This window comes from Antechinus flavipes, chromosome 1, assembly GCF_016432865.1.
Source record: "Antechinus flavipes isolate AdamAnt ecotype Samford, QLD, Australia chromosome 1, AdamAnt_v2, whole genome shotgun sequence".
Classification (NCBI taxonomy): domain Eukaryota; kingdom Metazoa; phylum Chordata; class Mammalia; order Dasyuromorphia; family Dasyuridae; genus Antechinus; species Antechinus flavipes.
In genome coordinates, this window is record NC_067398.1 from 716,310,237 (window position 1) to 716,330,684 (window position 20,448).

Consider the following 20,448-nt stretch of genomic DNA (forward strand, 5'->3'; position numbering starts at 1 on the left):
CTGTGACAGAGGGGAGCTGGCCCGCCCGGGGTCTGAGAGAGCAGCAGCCGGCAGAAGCGAGGTCGGAGTGGGGCGCAGAGCGGAGGGGCCTTAGAGCAGCCCAGAGCTCAGCGCACATCTGCCAGTCCCGGTACTCCACGGCTCCATTTCCCGGATGAGAAAACCAAGTCCCAGGGAGGTCAGAGGAGCTGTCCGGTTGGCGCCCCGGCAGGGCTGGGGACTAAACTGCGGCCCCTCCCACTTGGGAGTCCGGCTTCGCTCCTCCCCTCCCCCTCTCCGGCTTCGACGCCCCTTCCCACCAAAGGCCCCTCCGGCTTCACGGCCCCCTCCCCTCAAAGGCCCCTGCGGGAGAAGGGGGGGATTGAAGGTTCAGCAGGCCCCAGATCCCCGCCCACCTTGTGCCAATCAGGCCTGCGGGCTGGCTCCCATGGGGGGCAGGCTCCCCCGTTTCCTTCTCGGACCCTGGCCAGCCCGCGCGCCCCCGATGCCCCGGCAGGCCCGGCCCGGGGCCCCTCGAGCCTCTGGGCCGCGTGCAGGGCTCCTCCGGGCCCCGCCCCCGCCCCGCTCCCGCACCTGCCGGCACCCCGCCCCTCCCCCCCGGCCGTGGCCCAGACGGGCGCACGGCTCGGGCACAGGGGCCCTGCGCCTTTAAATCCTCAGCAGGTTAGGGCGGTGAGTGACATCACTGGAAGCCTCCCGGGGAGCCGGGGAGCCGGGGCCGGCCGAGCCGCAGGAGCCAGCGGAGCCCGAGCCCGAGCCCGAGCCGGAGCCGGGAGCTGGAGCCGGAGCCGATCGCGGGCACCCATGGAGCAGCCGCGGGGGAGCGGCGGGGGCCCCCGGAGGCCCGGCCATCCGGCCCCTCCCCGGGCCGCCCCGGAGCCCGGCGGCCTGGCCAAGGTGAGCCCCCGCGGCCCCAGCCCTCCCCTCCCTCTCCCAGACAGCCCCTCCCCCGCCCGGGGCGCCCGCCGCCAGCCGCCCGCACCTGCCCCCGGGCCGGGAACCGAGCCGGCGCGCCAGGGCTGCGGGGGGCTGCGGGGGGCGGCCCCGGGCTGGGGGCCCGCCATAGACACAACTCGGCCATGCCCCCCCCGCAGAGGCTGGGGGTCCTCGGCCGCAGTAATGGCCCCCCCAGGTCCTGCTCCCTCCCCCCAAGGGTTCTTTGGAGCGGGCAGCCGGGGGCGCTTCTTTCCGCCTGAAGGTCGGGGTCTCTGTTTCCTCCCCACGTCCCCCCGACCCAAGGAGGGAGGGAAGACAGGGAGGAGAGAGAGAAGAGAAAAAAGAAGAAAGGAGGAGGGAGAGAGAAAGAGAGGGAGAGAAGGAAAAAGAGAGGGAGGAGGGAAGGAGGGAGACAGAGACAGAGAGAGGAGAGAGAGAAAGGAGAAGAAAAGAGGAAGGAGGAGGGAGGGAGGGAGAAAGAGAGGGAAGGAGAGGGAGGGAGGGAGAGGGATGACAGCATGGCCTGAGTTCTCTGCTGAAGGGGAGAAGGGGAGGAATGACTGGGTTCGTGGGGACCGGAGAGGGACAAGAGGAGGGGCCTGGGGAAGCTGACTAGAACAGGCTTAGTCCGGTGCGTCCTGGGGATGGAGAGGCAGAGCGGAGGCTTGGGAGGGAGGACAAAGTCCCAGGATCTGGTGACAGGCTGAAAATGGGGCGAGGGGGGGTGCGTGGGAGGAGCAGAGCCGGCCTTGGAGAAAGTCAGGACAAGGAGTCTGGGAGGGAGAGGAGGGAGCTGGAGGTGCCCCGGGACTTTCAGCCGCTCCGAGAAAATGATGCTTCGGGACAAGGGACCTTTCTGGAAGTCGTGGAGAAAAGATGGCAGGGACCACCTTAGAGACAGAGGGTCAGGCTCTCAGACCCTGCCCGGAAGGGAAGGGGTTTCCCCAAGGACCCAGTTTGCTGATCTGGAGCTGGGGAGACCTTGCAGACCAGTTAGCGCAAAGCCCCCATTTTACAGATGGGGAAACTGTGACAGAGAGGGGAGCTGGCCCGCCCGGGGTCTGAGAGAGCAGCGGCCGGCAGAAGCGAGGTCGGAGTGGGGCGCAGAGCGGAGGGGCCTTAGAGCAGCCCAGAGCTCAGCGCACATCTGCCAGTCCCGGTACTCCACGGCTCCATTTCCCGGATGAGAAAACCAAGTCCCAGGGAGGTCAGAGGAGCTGTCCGGTTGGCGCCCCGGCAGGGCTGGGGACTAAACTGCGGCCCCTCCCACTTGGGAGTCCGGCTTCTCTCCTCCCCTCCCCCTCTCCGGCTTCGCCGCCCCTTCCCACCAAAGGCCCCTCCGGCTTCACGGCCCCCTCCCCTCAAAGGCCCCTGCGGGAGAAGGGGGGGGTTGATGGTTCAGCGGGCCCCAGATCCCCGCCCACCTTGTGCCAATCAGGCCTGCGGGCTGGCTCCCATGGGGGGCAGGCTCCCCCGTTTCCTTCTCGGACCCCGGCCAGCCCGCGCGCCCCCGATGCCCCGGCAGGCCCGGCCCCAGGGGCCCCTCGAGCCTCTGGGCCGCGTGCAGGGCTCCTCCGGGCCCCGCCCCCGCCCCGCTCCCGCACCTGCCGGCACCCCGCCCCTCCCCCCCGGCCGTGGCCCAGACGGGCGCACGGCTCGGGCACAGGGGCCCTGCGCCTTTAAATCCTCAGCAGGTTAGGGCGGTGAGTGACATCACTGGAAGCCTCCCGGGGAGCCGGGGAGCCGGGGCCGGCCGAGCCGCAGGAGCCAGCGGAGCCCGAGCCCAGCAGAACCGGAGCCCGAGCCCGAGCCGGAGCCGGGAGCTGGAGCCGGGAGCTGGAGCCGGAGCCGATCGCGGGCACCCATGGAGCAGCCGCGGGGGAGCGGCGGGGGCCCCCGGAGGCCCGGCCATCCGGCCCCTCCCCGGGCCGCCCCGGAGCCCGGCGGCCTGGCCAAGGTGAGCCCCCGCGGCCCCAGCCCTCCCCTCCCTCTCCCAGACAGCCCCTCCCCCGCCCGGGGCGCCCGCCGCCAGCCGCCCGCACCTGCCCCCGGGCCGGGAACCGAGCCGGCGCGCCAGGGCTGCGGGGGGCTGCGGGGAGCTGCGGGGGGCTGCCAGGGGGCGGCCCCGGGCTGGGGGCCCCCGCCATAGACACAACTCGGCCATGTCCCCCCGCAGAGGCTGGGGGTCCTCGCCGCAGTAATGGCCCCCCCAGGTCCTGCTCCCTCCCCCCAAGGGTTCTTTGGAGCGGGCAGCCGGGGGCGCTTCTTTCCGCCTGAAGGTCGGGGTCTCTGTTTCCTCCCCACGTCCCCCCGACCCAAGCGGGACATCTCCCCCTCTCTCCCCCTTGGGTGGGGGTGTCTCCCGAGTCCTGCAGCCCTTCCCCCACAGGGGATGGCGCCTCGGGGGGAGGCTGCCCAAAGGGCCGAGCCTGTCTCGGGCACCGGGCGCGAGAGGCCGGGGCTTGGGCCCCGAGGGCCCGGACTCCGGGGAGCCCGCCCGCAGGGGGGCGCTGTGCCCGCGGGGGCCGCTGCCTCGGAGGCGGGACCCCGGCAGACCCCAAGGGGGGATGGTCCCTGGGCTTGCCAGAGGGGAGGGGGGAGGGAGCCAGATGGGCGAGCCTCCGTCGGGTGCCAGGCTGCCGGGCCAGCCGTCAAGTCATATGGCTGAGAGGGACGCGGGCAGGGGGAGGAGGCAGGCGCCTCGGGGAGTCGGGGCTACGCGGCCCATTATAGCCAAGGACGGCTTCTCCCCGGCTTCCGGCAACGGGAGGGACAGGCGGGGGCTCGGGGAGGGGAGGGACAGCTGGGGCGCACTGGCCCAGAGAGGGGCTGTCAGACCGAAGACCTGGGGCCTAGGAAGCCGGGAGACTCTGGTCCTGCTGGCTGCCGTCCAAGGGGCACCGAGGGAGGAATGGAGCAAAGCCGAGGAAATGAAGGGCAGGGGGGACACGGGCAGGAGGGAGCACTGGGGCAGGAGGGAGCACTGGGGCAGGAGGGGGCACTGGGGCAGGAGGGAGCACTGGGGCAGGAGGGAGCACTGGGGCAGGAGGGAGCACTGGGACAGGAGGGGGCACTGGGGCAGGAGGGGACACTGGGGCAGGAGGGAGCACTGGGGCAGGAGGGAGCACTGAGGCAGGAGGGAGGCTCAGGGGCAGGAGGGAGCACTGGGGCAGGAGGGGGCACTGGGGCAGGAGGGAGCACTGGGGCAGGAGGGAGCACTGGGACAGGAGGGAGCACTGGGGCAGGAGGGAGCACTGGGACAGGAGGGAGGCTCAGGGGCAGGAGGGAGCACTGGGGCAGGAGGGAGCACTGGGGCAGGGGGGACACAGGCAGGAGGGAGCACTGGGGCAGGGGGGACACAGGCAGGAGGGAGCACTGGGGCAGGGGGGACACAGGCAGGGGGGACAAGGGCAGGAGGGAGGCTCAGGGGCAGGAGGGAGAACTGAGGCAGGAGGGAGCATTGGGGCAGGAGGGGGCACTGGGACAGGAGGGAGCACTGGGGCAGGAGGGAGCACTGGGGCAGGAGGGAGCACTGGGGCAGGAGGGAGCACTGGGACAGGAGGGGACACTGGGGCAGGAGGGGGCACTGGGGCAGGAGGGGGCACTGGGACAGGAGGGAGCACTGGGGCAGGAGGGAAAACTGAGGCAGGAGGGAGCACTGGGGCAGGAGGGAGGCTCAAGGGCAGGAGAGAGAACTGAGGCAGGAGGGAGCACTGGGGCAGGAGGGGGCACTGGGACAGGAGGGAGCACTGGGGCAGGAGGGAGCACTGGGACAGGAGGGAGCACTGGGGCAGGAGGGAAAACTGAGGCAGGAGGGAGCACTGGGGCAGGAGGGAGGCTCAGGGGCAGGAGGGAGGCTCAGGTGCAGGAGGGAGCACGGGGCAGGAGGGGGCACTGGGGCAGGAGGGGACACTGGGACAGAAGGAGCACTGGGACAGGTGGGGGCACTGGGGCAGGAGGGGGCACTGGGGCAGGAGGAAGGCTCAGGGCCAGGGCGGGGCGAGGGTCACGGAAAGCTGAGGAGATCGGCCTCTAGGAAGAGATAAGAATCTGGCTCCCGGGCTGGCAGAGCTGGGAGGGCCCTTGGCAGCCTCCTGGCATCAGGGCAGGGAGGAGCTGAAGAGCTGCTCCCGTCTTTATTGTCTAGCCCGGGGAGGGAACTCAGGGCAGGGAAAGGGAAGGCCTTGCCTCGAGCCCCTGAGGAGGAAGAAGGCTGAATTCGAACTCAGGTCCCCAGACTCCCCAGCCGGTGTTCTTCCCTCTTCAGCCTCAGAGAGGCTCGGGGGAGTCGCCTTGTCCCAGCCCGGGTCAGTAGAAGAGGAAAGGGGGGCATGAGGGGGGGCGGCCCCCGAGGGACGACGGGACCGCAGGAGCCGATTCCCACTTTCCCCTCCCCAACCAGGGAGCTTTCTCCTGGTCCGAGGGGAAGGGGCGGCTGGGGGGGCCAGTGGCCAGAGCGCGGCCGGTGGGACCCCCGGGCCCCCGGGCCCCGTTCGGGCCCCGCCTCGCTTTCTCCTGGACTGGTTAAATTCTCCTCCGCAGCAGAACCCCACGGCCCCAGCGTTCTGAGAGCAACAAAGCGCCGGGTTCCAGGAGCTCCAAGGCCCCCAAAGGCCCGGGCGCTCCAGGGACCCCTGGGCTTCCATGGGGGCCGGGCGGTAGGGAAGAGGGGGGCTGAGCCAGGCGCGCACTGAGCCCCGCAGGGGCCCCAGGATGGGGTGGGCCCCCGTCAGCCGCCCTCCCGCTGGGCCCTGCCCCAAGGAGAGGGGATGGGGCGGCAGCCGCGGCTCGGGAGCCCGGCGCCCTGAGGTGCCCCTCTGCTGCAGGGCACGAGGGCTGGGGGGGAAGCTCCCTCCCCCCAGCCTGAGCCTCCCACCCGCCCTTCCCCAGTAAGTTAGAAAGGCCGCCCACCAGCAGCCTCCCGGAGAGCAGGGCAGGAGGGAGGCTGGGAACCGGCCCCCACTCCCCCCTTCTCGGGCTCCCGCCGGGCTTGGGAATGGGCACAGGGGCTGGGGGGCGGCCGGGCGGGGGCGGGGGCTGGGGGGGGATGGCCGGGTGGGGGCTGGAAGGGGCACAAGAACAGAGTGAGGCGTCAGGGGCTTAAGTTCAAGGTCACGCGCTGCAGGGAGAACCTCTGGAGGGCTGTACTGGGACCGTTGGGTCTGAGGGTCCCCCTCCTGGGGTGGGGGTGGGGTGGAAAGCAAAATGGACTCTCGCGGTCCCCCATTCCCACCCTGGGCTGGCCTTGCAGCGAGGGAGGTGGGCGGGGGGTCCCCAAGACCCTTCCTGCTCTCCGGCCCACGGACCCCCACCTTTGGAGAAGCTCCTGCAGGGGGGCACTGCTGACTCGGGGCGAACGGGGGCCTCACGCGGCCGCAGGTCTCTGTGGGAGGCTGGGAAATAGCGTCCGGGGAGCTCACGGAGGGAGCTGGAAAGGGGGCAGCTCAGGGGCCCCTCACTTTAGAGAAAAGGAAAGGAAGTCCGTCCCGTGACTTGCCCAAGGTCACCCCTGGGAGGGGTTCTCAAAGCCGCGTCCTCTCGGGTTCTTAGTGGCCGGAGCTGCCCCCGCATGGGACGTCCGTCTGGCAGCGGGGGGCTGGGCCCCGTGTGGGGGATACCCCTCCCCCAGTGGCAGAGCCCAGCTCTCTAATCACCCACAGGAGCTGGCAGCCCCCCGGCCCCCGGGACAGAGACCCGGCCCAGCGCCCACGAGACTGAGCCCGAACCCAGCGGCCAAGGAGCAGAGGTCGGCTTTGTCTTCGTCCCCGGAGCAGAGGGCAGCCCCCATCCCCGGCTCAGCTGCAGCCCTGGCAGGGCCCCGGCCCGCCGTGCCGCCCCTGGGACCCGGCCTGACGTCACCGGCCGCGGAGCAGGGCCAGCCGCCCGCCTCCACGGGGCCCAAGCCTCCCCGGGGGGCCCCGGGACCCGGCCTGGCTCCGTGGCCGGCGGCGCCCGCGCCCCACGCCCCCTCCTCTCCAGGGAGCAGGCCCTTCCCAGCACCCCCCGTGGAGCAGCGCCAGCCTTTGTCGTCCTCCTCCTCCTCGGGGCAGAGGCCGGGCCCTCGGCCCTCGGGGTTAAGTCCGGGACCCCCGGCGGCAGAGCAGAAGCCGTCCTCCCCGTCCCCCCCGGGGCAGAGGCCGGCTCCGGCCTCCACCAGCCATAACCCTGCCCTGTCCTGCCCCTTGCTGTGCCCGGCCTCGTCGCCCCTCGAGCAGAGACCTCTGTCGCCCTCCGGAGAGCCATCGTGGGCGTCCCAAGAGCCGGCCTCGGGCCCGTTTTCCAGGGACTGGGTGCGCACCGAGCCCAGGCCGGCGCCCTCTTCCCAGAGACATCCCGGAGCCCCGTCCCAGGGCAGGGGCAGAGCGGGCGCCTCCTTGCCGGCCGGGGCCGCCCACCCTCCGGGCCAGACTTCGCCCGGGCCCTCGCTGTCCCTCTCCTTCCGGCCTCGGCCCGAAGCCCCCCGCAACCCCAGCCCAGACGACTCCCTCTTGCCCTGGCCGCCCCAGGCCCCGCCACTGGACGCGAGCCAGGGCCAGCCGGAGGCAGGAGCCCGCTCTCCAGTGCTGCTGTCTCCGGGGTCCCTGAAGCCGGCGTTCTCCTCCTCTACGGGAGGTCCCGTGGCCCTCCCCAAACCACCCCCCTCCCCGAACCGCTCCCCGAACCGCTCCCCGAGCACTAGCCATATCGGCGTGGCCGCGCACCTGGGGCCCCCGGCCCCCAAGCCCCCCGAAACGTCCCCCTCTAAGCCTAGTCCGACCGGCACCAGCCCGAGTGGGCACAGGAGCCCGGCCCCCCCCATGCAGAGCCTCCAGGCCCCTCTCCCTTCTTCCCTCTCGGGATCTGCTTGGTCAGCACAGTCTACCTGCAAAGGAGACCCTGGCTTCCGGTGAGAAGGGGGAGTTCCTGGAGCTGCTGGGCCCGGGGATGGCAAGTGGGGAGAGGGAGGCCTCCAGAAGACGGCAGTTAGCCTGGGTACCGGCCCACGGGATGCCAGTGGCACCTTCCTCCCCGCCCCCACTTCTCCCCGGCCCCTGCAACTCATTTCCATCCCCCCCCGGGCCGCGACGGAAGGGGCTAGCGGGGGCCCTGTGCCCGACCAGGAGGGAAGAGCCCCTTGTGGATGGCTCTGACTTGGGAAGGGGCCCGGGGGTTACTGCCACTCCCATGCCCGGTTTGGCTCGTCCGGCAGGATCACCATAGTGACGTGGAACGTGGGGACCGCCATGCCCCCTGACGATGTCACCTCCCTCCTGCATCAGAACGGGGATGACAGCGGAGATTCAGACATGATAGCCATCGGGTGAGGGCCGTGGGGCCGTGGTACCCTCCCTTTACACACCCCCTGCCCCCCCAAACACAGACATTGCTGAAATTCAACACAGCAATTTCTCAAGAAGCCAAGAGCCTGGCCTACCTTTGTATGTATGACACTCAGCACAGAGCCTTGCGCATAGTAGGTGCTTAATAAATGCTAGTTGACTGGATTATAGATGCTTAATAAATGCTAGTTGACTGCATCATAAATGCTAATTGACTGCATCATAAGTGCTTAATAAATGCTGGTTAACTGCATCATAAGTGCTTAATAAAGGCTAGTTGATTGCATCATAAGTGCTTAATAAATGCTGGTTGAGTGCATCATAGGTGCTTAATAAAGGCTGGTTGACTGCATCATAGATGCTTAATAAAGGCTGATTGAGTGCATCATAGGTGCTTAATAAATGCTGGTTGATTGCATCATAGGTGCTTAATAAAGGCTGGTGGACTGCAACATAAATGCTTGATAAATGCTAATTGACTGCATCATAAATGCTTGATAAATGCTGGTTAACTGCATCATAGATGCTTAATAAAGGCTAGTTGACTGCATCATAGGTGCTTAATAAGTGCTGGTTGACTGCATCATAAGTGCTTAATAAAGGCTAGCTGACTGTTTAATAAATGCTGGTTGACTGCATCATAGATGCTTAATAAATGCTGGTTAACTGCATCATAGATGCTTAATAAAGGCTGTTTGACTGTATCATAATTGCTTAATAAGTGCTGGTTGATTGCATCATAGGTGCTTAATAAGTGCTGGTTGACTGCATCATAGGTGCTTAATAAGTGCTGGTTGACTGCATCATAAGTGCTTAATAAAGGCTAGCTGACTGTTTAATAAATGCTGGTTGACTGCATCATAGGTGCTTAATAAATGCTGGTTGACTGCATCATAAGTGCTTAATAAATGCTGGTTGACTGCATCATAGGTGCTTAATAAATGCTGGTTGACTGCATCATAGGTGCTTAATAAATGCTGGTTGACTGCATCATAGATGCTTAATAAAGGCTGGTTGACTGCATCATAGGTGCTTAATAAGTGCTGGTTGACTGCATCATAGGTGCTTAATAAGTGCAGGTTGACTGCATCATAAATGCTTAATAAAGGCTAGTTGACTGCTTAATAAATGCTGGTTGACTGCATCATAGATGCTTAATAAATGCTGTTTGACTGCATCATAATTGCTTAATAAGTGCTGGTTGACTGCATCATAGGTGCTTAATAAGTGCTGGTTGACTGCATCATAGGTGCTTAATAAGTGCTGGTTGACTGCATCATAAGTGCTTAATAAAGGCTAGTTGACTGCTTAATAAATGCTGGTTGACTGCATCATAAATGCTTAATAAATGCTAGTTGACTGCATAATAAATGCTGGTTGACTGCATCACAGGTGCTTAATAAGTGCTAGTTGACTGCATGGCAGGTGCTTAATAAGTGCTTGTTGTCTAAATGATGGCTGCAGTGGGAAAGATCTTGGATTTGGAGTGAGAACTGGAGCAGGCACTCTGGTGACACCTGTGTGACCTCGGGCACACCATGGCTCCTCTCATTTTCTGCTTTCCTGAAAATTAGCGCCTCAGAGTCTCCTAGAGCTAGATTTGTGACCTGTGACCGCAGGGTCTGCCCCGACCCCTTTTAGAGCCTCATGTTCCCTCCTGACGCCCACGGATCAGATAGTCCCGCCCCCCCCCCCACCCCCCCAGCCTCAGCAATATCTGTTGAGAAGGACGGGGCAGCTGGGAGCTCCGGGCCCTAAAGCACACTGGGTGTCCTCTAAGAGCTTACCTTCGCCTGGGGGGTCCAATGGATGCTTCCAACGCCTCCGGCCCCCTGTTCCCCCACCTCCGACGGAGGGGAAGGGGAATGGAAATGGGGGCGAGAAGAGAAGGGCGGGAAGCCGCCCCCTGCTTAGGGAGTGGGGGGAGCTGGGGGGAGCACTCCTTTAGGGATCACGGCCGGGCGCTCCTCCGCTGGGAGGTCCCGGAGCCCCAACGCGCCCTTCCCTCCGCAGGCTGCAGGAGGTGAACTCCATGATCAATCAGCGGCTCAAGGACGCGCTCTTCACTGACCAGTGGAGTGAGCTCTTCATGGATGCATTGGGGCCCTTCAACTTCGTCATGGTAGTGACCCTGCCCAGCAGAGGCTCCCTCTCCTCCCGGACCCCGGAGGGTTGGGAACTTCCTGTAGCTGGGAGTGGAGTGTGAGGCTGCTCCCCTCCTCAGAGTCGAGTCCTGGCTGACCTGCGGGACCTCAGTTTCCCCTCCTGTAAAATGGAATTAGGGGGTTTCGGAAGTCCCTTCCTAGCCCCGGGATCCCGTGACCTCCCTAGCAAACTCCTTCCTCTCCTCAGATCTCCGACTCTAGGTGTCTGTGCCCGTTTCCATCATTTCCCCCGTAGCCCCCATGGCCTCCTGGGAATCGGGTTGCTTGTTCCCCCCTCCCCCCTCCCCAGCCCACGGTCTGCCTCTGCCCAGGTGAGCACCGTGAGGATGCAGGGAGTGATTCTTCTGGTCTTCGCCAAGTATTATCACCTGCCCTTCCTCCGGGACATCCAGACGGACTGCACCCGGACCGGGCTGGGCGGCTACTGGGTGAGTGCCCGGTGGGCATTGAAGAGGGACGGGGAGGGCTGAGCCAGCCGCATGTGGCAGAGCTGGTCTGCAAGGTTGGAATGCTAGACCCGAGACTAAATCACTGACCTTGGGAGGCTGACATGATGACCTCTTTGGACCTCAACCTTCTCATCTGGAAAATGGGGATGATCACAGCACTTTCTTCATAGGATCATAAAACTAGAGGTTGCAACAGCCATTTCATCATTAGGGGGGACTCCCAGATGGGAAAACTCCCTCCAAGGATGCAGGTGGCCACCTTCTGCAACTTCTCGTCTCAGAGAGAATTGTCTGGAGCATCCTTGTCAGACTACAATAGAAACTGTTCCCTGTGGGACACATAGAAAAAGCACAGATTAACATTATCTATGTTGTGTTGCATTTTTATTTATTATTTTTATATTACATATTTCTTTGTTATATTATTTATTTCGTTATATTTATTTGTTTGTTTGTTTGTTATGGTTTCCCAATTATATTTCCCCCTGGTTTATCCCCTGACGCGGAGGAGGGCTGTGAGTTTGCGCCTTCGGCTCTAGAGCCCTCGGGGTCTCACAGCCATGGGCGTCTGAGAACAAGGATGGGGGAACGGACGGAGGACCCGCCTCCAGTGCGACCCCACTTATGGCGCCCTAAGGCGGCTCTCTGAGACTGAGTTGCAAACGAGTCGCCATTTGTATCTGTGGATGGGGGGGCCACAAGGGAAGTACCGGGACTGGCCTGTGACGGTTATGACGATTTCAGGGCAACAAGGGCGGGGTGAGCATCCGCCTCTCGGTCTTCGGCCACATGGTCTGTTTCCTCAACTGTCACCTGCCTGCCCACATGGACAAGGCCGAACAGCGCAAGGAAAACTTCATGACCATCCTCAACATGCAGCAGTTCGAGGGGCCCATGGCCCACGGCATCCTGGACCATGAGTACGCTGGGCTGTGGGGGGCGGGGAGCGGGCCCCGTGGGAAGGGAAAGGACTGACTCGGTGTTCCCGTCGATCCAAGGAGGGACTGGGATCTCCCGGGGCTGGCCGTGGGCCTCGGCCGAGCCACGTTTGCTCGTGACTCTGGTCCTTTGTCCCTTTGGAAAATGAGGATGAAGGATTTACTTCTGATTTCCAGTTCCTGCAGTTTTGTTGGGTTTTTTTGCTGAGGCAATTGGGGTTAAGTGACTTGCCCAGGGTCACACGGTTGGGAAGCATTCATCTAACTGCCCCTAGTTCCCGCAGTGCCGAAGAAAAGGCCTGTGGGATGCTCCAGAGATGTGGAAGCGTGACCATTCCGCTTCCCTTCCCTGTGACAGAGACCTAAACTCCCATAAAAAATCAGTTTTGACTTTTTGAGCAAAGGGATCAGGAAGAGATGAGGGGGAGCCAGGCCCGGGATCTGGAAAGGACCCCCCAACAGCTGCTGCAAGCCTCTTGCAGATCCCATTTGGGATCGGCCCCTCCCCCAAACCGCAGACCCAGTGACTGGGAGGGAGTTCCCCCACCTCTACCCCCTCCCACCAGACCTGGCTGAACCCAGATCCTCACCACGCGTCTTCCGCGTGTCCCCAGCATCGTCTTCTGGTTTGGGGACCTCAACTTCCGCATCGAGAGCTACGACCTGCACTTTGTCAAGTTTGCCATCGATAACAACCAACTTCAGAAGCTCTGGGAGAAGGACCAGGTGAGGGCCGGGCCAAGGAGCCCACCCAGGCCGTCCCAGCCGGACACACCCCCGGGGCCCAGGGGGCGCCGTCCACTTCTCCCGTTCTCTGAGAGCCTGGCCCCGGTCTGCCTCCGAGGCTCAGCAGGAGGGCCGAGGCCTTCCCTCCCCCACCCCGTCACCCCCGGCCTGGCCCCGGTCTGCCTCCGAGGGGCCGAGGCCTTTCCTCCTCCACCCCGTCACCCCTGGCCTGGCTCCGGTCTGCCTCCGAGGCTCGGCAGGAGGGCCGAGGCCTTCCCTCCCCCACCCCGTCACCCCCGGCCTGGCCTTGGTCTGCCTCCGAGGGGCCGAGGCCTTCCCTCCCCCACCCCGTCACCCCTTTTCCTGCTGGGAGTCACATCAAGAAGTTGGCTCCGGGCCCGAGGCCAGTGGGAGAGGGGCACTGGTACACAGGCGGCCGTTTCCACTGTTAATTATTCAGAAGGATGGAGCCGTAGAGTCCAGACAACCTCTTCTCACCGGGCTCCCCCTCCTTAGCTCGGCTTCTGGTCAGGCTGTGGGGCCTTAGGTGAACCCGGGCCAGGGGAGCTTCCTGGGCCCGGCCCAGGAACTGGGCGAGAAGATCTGGGAGGTAGGAGGCTGCCCTCCGTCCCGTGCTAGAGAGCCGATCCAGGGCAGGCCCAAAGAGTACAGAGGCTGGATCTGCTCTCTCAGAGCTCCTCCTCGGGCTGACATCGAATGTAGATTCAGAGCTGGGAGAGACCCCAGGGGCTCATGAAGTCCAAACCTCCCATTTGGCAGACGAGGACCTGGAGCCAGAAGGGTGAGGGGACTTAGCCAAAGTCACGTAGTTGTAAGTAGCACATGAGGCATTCAAACCCGGGTCCTTTGCTTTTAAATCTAACTGCGGAGTCACAGGATCTTCTGCGTCCCAAATCTCTATCTCCCAGCTTTGACATTCTAGGATCTAAGAGTCCTCCTAGCATTCGCGTTCTAGGTCCTAAGAGGCTTTCCCATCTCTGATATTCTAGTTCTAAGGTTCCTCCTAGCATTCGCTTTCTAGGTTCTAAGGATCCTTCCCAGCTCTGACATTCTCTTTTCCAAGGGTTCTCCTACCTCTGAAATTCTAGGGTCTAAAGTCCTCCCAGCTTTAGTTTTCTGGGTTCTAAGGGTCCTTCCCAGATCTGACATTCTCTTTTCCAAAGACCTTCCTAGCTCTGACATTCTAGATCCTAAGGTCCTTCCCAGAATTAGCATTCTAGGTCCTAAGGATTGTTCCCAGCTCTGATATTCTGTGTTCTAAGGGTCCTCCCAGCATTCGCTTTCTAGATTCTAAGGATCCTTCCCAGCTCTGACATTCTCTTTCCCAAGAGTTCTCCTACCTCTGAAATTCTAGAGTCTAAAGTCCTCCCAGCTTTAGTTTTCTGGGTTCTAAGGGTCCTTCCCAGATCTGACATTCTTCTTTTCCAAGGACCTTCCTAGCTCTGACATTCTAGATGCTAAGCTCCTTCCCAGAATTAGCATTCTAGATCCTAAGGATTGTTCCCAGCTCTGATATTCTCTAAATTTTCTATGGGCCCTTCTTCTTCTGACATTCTAGGCTACAAGCTTTAGTTTTCTTCCCAGCCTTAATTTTCTAGGTCCTAAGGGTCCTTTCAAGCTCTGACATTCTCTTTTTTCCAAAGACCCTCCAAGTTTCGACATGCTGGGCTCCAAGGTTCCTCCCAGCATTTGTTTTCTAGATTCTAGGAGTCCTTCCTAATGCTGACATTCTCTTTGCCATGGGCACAGCATTAGCTGAGTTAGCATCCTAGATCCTAAGGATTGTTCCCAGCTCTGACATTCTGGGTTCTAAGGTTCCTCCCAGCATTAGTTTTCTAGGTTTTAAGGGTTCTTTCAAGTTCTGATATTCTCTTTTCCAAGGGCCCTCCTAGCTCTGATATTCTAAGCTCTAAGTCCCTCCCAGAATTAGTTTCCTAGGTTCTAAGGGGTTTTCTCAGCTCTGACATTCTAGATTCTAAGGTTCTTCCCAGCATTAATTTCTAGGTCTATTCTTTTCCTGTTCTAACATTCTAAATTCTAAGGTCCCTAAGAACCTAGAAAACAAATGCTGGGAGGAAACTTAGAGCCTAGAATGTCAGAACTTGGAGGGCCCTTGGAAAGGAGAATGTCAGAGAGGAGAAGGACTCTTAGGACCTAGAAAATGAATGCTGGAAGGAATTTTAGAGCCTAAAATGTCAGAAAAGAGACTGTCAGCACTGGGAAGGACCCTTGGGTTCCACTATCTGACGTTGCGCTCCCTCCCAGCTCGAATGCTGGTTCTGGGACCTCCCTAGTGACCCGGGGACTCTCCCACTCAGGCTCCTGACTCTGCTCTTGTCCCTTCCCTTCCCAGCTGAACATGGCCAAAGGCTCCTGGCCAGTCCTCAGGGGCTTCCAGGAGGGGCCCCTCACCTTCGCCCCCACCTTCAAGTTTGATGTGGGCACCAACTATTATGACACTAGGTGAGAGCCCGTGAGGAGGGAGGGCGTGGGGGGGGGAGAGCCAAAGGGAGGGAGGGGAAAGGCATCCCGGACCCGCTCGGCTTTCTGGGCCCCCTTCCCGACCTCCCTTCCCCCGGAAACAGTGCCAAGAAGCGAAAGCCCGCTTGGACAGACCGGATCCTCTGGAAGATCAAGGCCCCCAGCGGGGGGCGGAGCCCCTCTGGCCGAGAGAGCCACCGGGTGCAGGTGACCCAGCACAGCTACCGCAGCCACATGGAATACACCGTCAGCGATCACAAGCCCGTGGCTGCCCTCTTTGTCCTGCAGGTGAGGGCTGGCCCCGCCCTCTCTGGGCCTCTCCTGGACCCCTTGTTGCTCCCGCTTCCCTTACCTCATCCCATTGGTTCCCAGCTCTTCTCTCCCAGGGATCCCAGGTGCCTCCTCCCTGTCCCTCGCCCCCCACTCCCCAAAGCGAGGACCCGAGGCATTTCAAGCCTTTGTCCATCTTCCTTGGTGGAGCGAGTCCCTCCAACAAGGAAAAGCATCTAGGACTAAGATCCCGGAGTCCCCGCGTTCCCTCTCGTCCCTGCCACCGACTCCCGGCTGACCTCACGCTCGTCACCTCGGGGGCGGGGAATCGGGCCGGATCGGCGGCGTTCAAATCCTTCCAGGGACTCGAAATCGCAGAGGAGTATGACCTGCTTGGATAGAAAGGGTCGTCTCACCCAGAGTTCCTGAACCAATGAAATCACAGGCCTGGTACAAAACCCAGCTGGCAGGAGTGAGAATAATGCCGTGGGCGGCTAAGAGGCCGCACGGGGTCGGATTTGGAGTCAGAGAAATTCTCCTTTTCTCTCTTATGACCAGAGTGCTCTCGGGCAGGTTCTGAGCCTTGGGTTCAGAATATACAGAATGAGGCCAGACGTGGCCTCTGTGGCCCTTGGCACTAAAACCCTGAGCCTCAGCACCAGGCAAAGTAGTTTCTTCTTTTTTATTCCAAAATGACTTCACCTCCCGGCTCCCTTCTCAACTCTCTGTCCCAGAAGTCCCTTCTCTCGGCCCCGTCCTGCCTTGGAGCAGCAAGCATGGGCTCCATTAAATGTGCGTTTCGGGTCCCCGAGTTGTCGGAGGCTAATTTGGTTTATGAAACACAGGGCCAGACGGCGCGTAGAGTCTCCTCTGGATCTTAGTCTTCTCCTCGAGTGACAATAATAACATATTCGTATAATACAAATCATAATTATAGTTATTACTGCTGTCGTGCTTCATGGATACAAAACATTTTTATTATTTCATTTGAGCTGCACGGCAACAAGCACAAGTGAGGCAGGGCGGGGGATCGCGTCCCCATTTTCAAGGCTAGAAAACTGAGGCATCATTTGCCCAGAATCTCAGAAGGGAAATAGTCTTCTACGTTCCCCGGGGGGAATCTCGGGTGACTGGCTGAGACAGACGCAGCCTCCCCGGGTGAGGGCGAGGAGGGGGCACCAGCCCCCCATTCTCACGCTCTCCTCCTCCAACACTGCTCCCCATCCTCGGGGACAGTTTGCCTACAGAGACGACGTGCCCCTGGTGAAGATCGAGGTGGCGGATGAGTGGCTGAGGCCCGACCAGGCCGTGGTGCGCTACCGCATGGAGAGCGTCTTCCCCCGGAGCTCCTGGGACTGGATTGGCCTCTATCGGGTGAGACGCCGCCTGGGCCCCCGTGAGAGCAGCGGGAAAAGGGTGTGAGACATGACACGAGTGGCAGGGTACCCTGAACCTGTCCCATGGAGAACGAGTCAAGCAGTGGGGGGGGGGGGGGGGGGGGGCGGGGCTTAGAACTTAGAATGTCAATGTGGGAAGGTCCTTAGAACAGGGAATGTCAAGGCTGGGAAGGGGCTTAGAACAGGAAATGTTAGGGCTGGGAGGGAGCTTAGAACAGGGGATGGCAGGTCTGGGAGGGAGCTTAGAACAGGGGATGACAGGTCTGGGAGGGAGCTTAGAACAGGGGATGGCAGGGCTGGGAGGGAGCTTAGAACAGGGGATATCAGGGCTGGGAGGGATCTTAGAACAGGGGATGGCAGGTCTGGGAGGGAGCTTAGACCAGGGGATGGCAGGGCTGGGAGGGAGCTTAGAACAGGGGATGTCAGGGCTGGGAGGGATCTTGGAAATATTGAATGAGGAATATCATGGCTCGGAGGACCCCTTCTCACGTCTCGAGTTCCAGAATACTCAAGGAGATGTTTTGTGTCTGAGGGAACGTTTGTGGGAAGCAGGTTCCGACGAGGCTGCAGGCCCCGGCCCCAGGCCCGGGCCCACGGGCAGACTATGATGCCGGCCACCTTCGCTCACCCCCAGCCCCCCACCCCCAATTCCTCTGAGGCTTTGCCAACAGAGTCGCGTGCCGGGGTGAAGCTGTGGAGGCTGGAAGGAGGCCCCAGCCTTGGGCAGGGAGAAGTTCCCCAGGCTTCCTCTCCTTTGTGATCTGGAACAAATCACTTCCTCCCTCGGCCTGTTTCCTCATCTGTAAAACGGGAGAGCGAGCGGTTTCGAAGCTGATCTTGGCGGCCCCTGCAGTTCTCAGCCACTTAGGGAGCTGGGAGCAAACTAAAGCTCCCGTGCTCGTTCCCTGAGCTCCGCGCAGAGAACGGCGGTGTCAGGTTCTAAAGCCCGGCGACCCTGTGACACGGTACACTATGATGCCCATTTTACAGATAAGGAGACTGAGGCTCACAGGCATTAAGTCACTTGTTTATAGTTACTCTGTTTGGTCTGGATCCGAAATGGGATTCCAGCCTTCTGGCGGGGAGCCCACTGCTCTTAAAGAAAACGCGCATTTATTTCCTCTCTTTTCCGTGTCTCTTCCCCATCGGGGAAACACCAAAATCCTTGGGACAAACACAATAGAGAAGCGAAACAAGCCCCGGATTAGCTCTGTCCAAGACCGTAGGTCCCCTTCCGCGTCCGAGTCCGCCGCCCTCTGGCAGGAGGCCGGTAGCCTAGTGGTCACGGCTTCCAGCGCGAGGACTGATCCAGAGTCAGGGTCCAAAGCCCCCAGACAGGCAGAGCCAGGCCCGGAAAAAGGCCCCGCTCTGCTGAGTGCTCACCCCAGCTTCTGCCCCCTGCAGGTGGGCTTCCGGCACTGTAAGGATTACGTGGCATATGTGTGGGCCAAGCATGAGGACGTGGATGGCAGCATGTACCAGGTGACCCCACCCACCCCCCGTGCCCCAGGGGCCCCTCCCGTGTGCTTCCCAGCGCCTACTCACACTCACACTCACTCACTCTCACACACACACACTCACTCACTCACACTCACACTCACACCTACACTCACTCACACATTCACACTCACACTCACACCCACACTCACTCTCACACACACTCACTCTCACACACTCACATTCACTCTCACACTCACACTCTCACACACACTCATTCTCACACACACACACTCACTCTCATATTCACACTCACACACACACACACTCACTCTCATGCTCACACTCTTACACACTCTCACACACTCACACTCTCTCACACACACACACTCACTCTCACTCTCACACTCTTACACACTCTCACACACTCACACTCACACACACACACCGGGCGTCAGCCTTCTGGGTACTGGGGGGCCAGGGCCCTGACCCCTCCCCCTCCTTGCCCCCGCAGGTAACATTCGGCGAGGAGTCGCTCCCCAGGGGAGGGGGCGAGTTCATCCTTGGCTACTACAGCCACAGCCAGAACATCCTTATTGGGGTCACTGACCCCTTCCAGGTCAGAGGATGGGAAGGGAGGGGGGGCAGGAGGAGAGGGAATGGGGAGGGGGAGGGGGTGAGAGGATGGGGAGCCAGGAGGGAGGAGGGGACCGAGCAGTAAGAGGAGAAAGTGTTCTCTGGGCAGGGAAAGCCCCCCACGCTGGAGCTCAGAGACCTGAGTTCGGACTTCCCCACTGGCTGGCCGGAGGCCCCCGGCCCTCCTCTGGGGCTGCTTCCTCCCATTTGAGAATGAGATAGCGTTGGGGGGTGCTCAGGCTCCCCTCATAGAGTGGAGTTTGGAGGGCCGGAGTGAGGGGCCCGGGGGGGCCGGCGTGAGGGGCCCGGGGGGGCCGGCGTGAGGGGCCCGGGGGGGCCGGAGTGAGGGGCCCGGAGGGGCCGGAGTGAGGGGCCTGGGGGGGCTGGCGTGAGGGGCCCGGGAGGGCCAGCAGCTGCCCTCACTCTCTGTGGCTCACACTCCCCGGCCCTGACCTCCTCGCTCTCCCTCCCTGACCAGATCTCCCTGCCTGCCTCCGATGAGGGCAGTAGCCCCACGGACAGCTCCAGGGCCAGCTCCGAGGGGGAGGACGACAGCACCCTGGAGCTGCTGGGCCCCAAGTCCCGGAGCCCCAGCCCGGGCAAGATGAAGAGACACAGGAGCCGCAGCCCCGGCCTGGGCAAGTTCTCCGGCCTGGTCCTGCGGCCTTCATCCCGGGAGAGGGGCACGAGCCGCAGCCCCTCCCCCCAGGGCCACCGGCCCCTCAAATCCACCAGCTCTGTGCTGGGCGTGGGCACCAAACTCAAGGAGAAGAAGGGGAAAGGAGGCCTGGGCTCCGAGGAAGAGGAGCCGCCCCTGCCCGAGATGCCCGGGCCCTGGAACTTCCCGCTGCCCAGCTCCCTGCCCCGGCCTGTGCCCCGCACCCTGGGCCTCCTGCCCTCCCTGCGGCTGGAACCCATGGTCAGTAGCCAGTGGCGAGGGGAGTTCGAGCACGAGGACCAGCTCAGCCCAAAGAGCCCCGGCCGTGGCCCCCGGAGCCCTTCGCCCACCCCCAAGAGCCACCGGGGGCTGGAAGATGGGCCTCTGGGGCCCTGAGTGGGAGCCGCCGCCCGTAGAGCCCGCCGCGTCCGCCCGCCCTCTCCGTGCCGCCTCCGTCTCCACCCAGCATCCCTCCTGCGGGACCCGCCGGCCGCCCGACCCTGGGGCAGGGTCTGGAGGGCCCTGCAGGGGGGTGGGGCTGGCCGGGGTCTCCACCTCCGTGTGAGGCCCCTGCCTCCTCTCCATCCTGACCCTGACCTGTGACAATCGCCGCCCCCTTGCTTTCCCCAAGCCCAGAGCTGGGTGCAGGGGGCTGGGGGCTGCGTGGACCCCCAGCTGCTAGCCATCATCCTGAGGGTTGTTCATGAGGAATAAAATTCTCAGATCTCTCTGGAGTCTCTCATTTGGGGGGGGCGGGAGGGACTGGGAGGGGGAGGCCCTGTAAGTCTGGGAATCTCCAGCCAGAAGGAGCTTTAAAAGCCAGCCTGGAACTTAGCGGGAATCTTCCCCACAGGTAGGCCTCCTGCCTCCACTTTCAGACCTCCAGCGATGGGGAGCTCACTACCTTACATGGGAGCCTATTTCCCATCAGGCTATGATGAAGTTTTTCCTCAGCTGCTGTTTGTCCATTCAGGGCTGAAAGGGAGCATTTCATCAAAGTCCCTCTGATTTTTTT

At 62.2% G+C, this 20,448-nt stretch overlaps 1 protein-coding gene across 2 annotated transcripts; it reads left to right on the forward strand.

The window, feature by feature from the left end:
- Nucleotides 1-812: 812 nt before the first annotated feature.
- INPP5J (inositol polyphosphate-5-phosphatase J) lies at nt 813-20,161 on the forward strand. 2 transcript variants are annotated; one of them, XM_051973151.1, is made up of 13 exons: nt 813-897; nt 6,597-7,822; nt 8,126-8,236; nt 10,269-10,377; nt 10,732-10,848; nt 11,614-11,789; nt 12,422-12,533; nt 14,908-15,017; nt 15,140-15,323; nt 16,542-16,679; nt 18,107-18,184; nt 18,654-18,758; nt 19,254-20,161. In XM_051973151.1, the coding sequence occupies exons 2-13, from the start codon at nt 7,734-7,736 to the stop codon at nt 19,827-19,829; spliced, it is 1,905 nt and encodes a 634-aa protein (XP_051829111.1). In that variant the 5' UTR covers nt 813-897; nt 6,597-7,733; the 3' UTR covers nt 19,830-20,161. The 2 variants fall into 2 exon arrangements, with proteins under 2 accessions (XP_051829111.1, XP_051829112.1); XM_051973152.1 differs by lacking the exon at nt 813-897 and adding an exon at nt 2,667-2,893.
- The last annotated feature ends 287 nt before the right edge of the window (nt 20,162-20,448 follow it).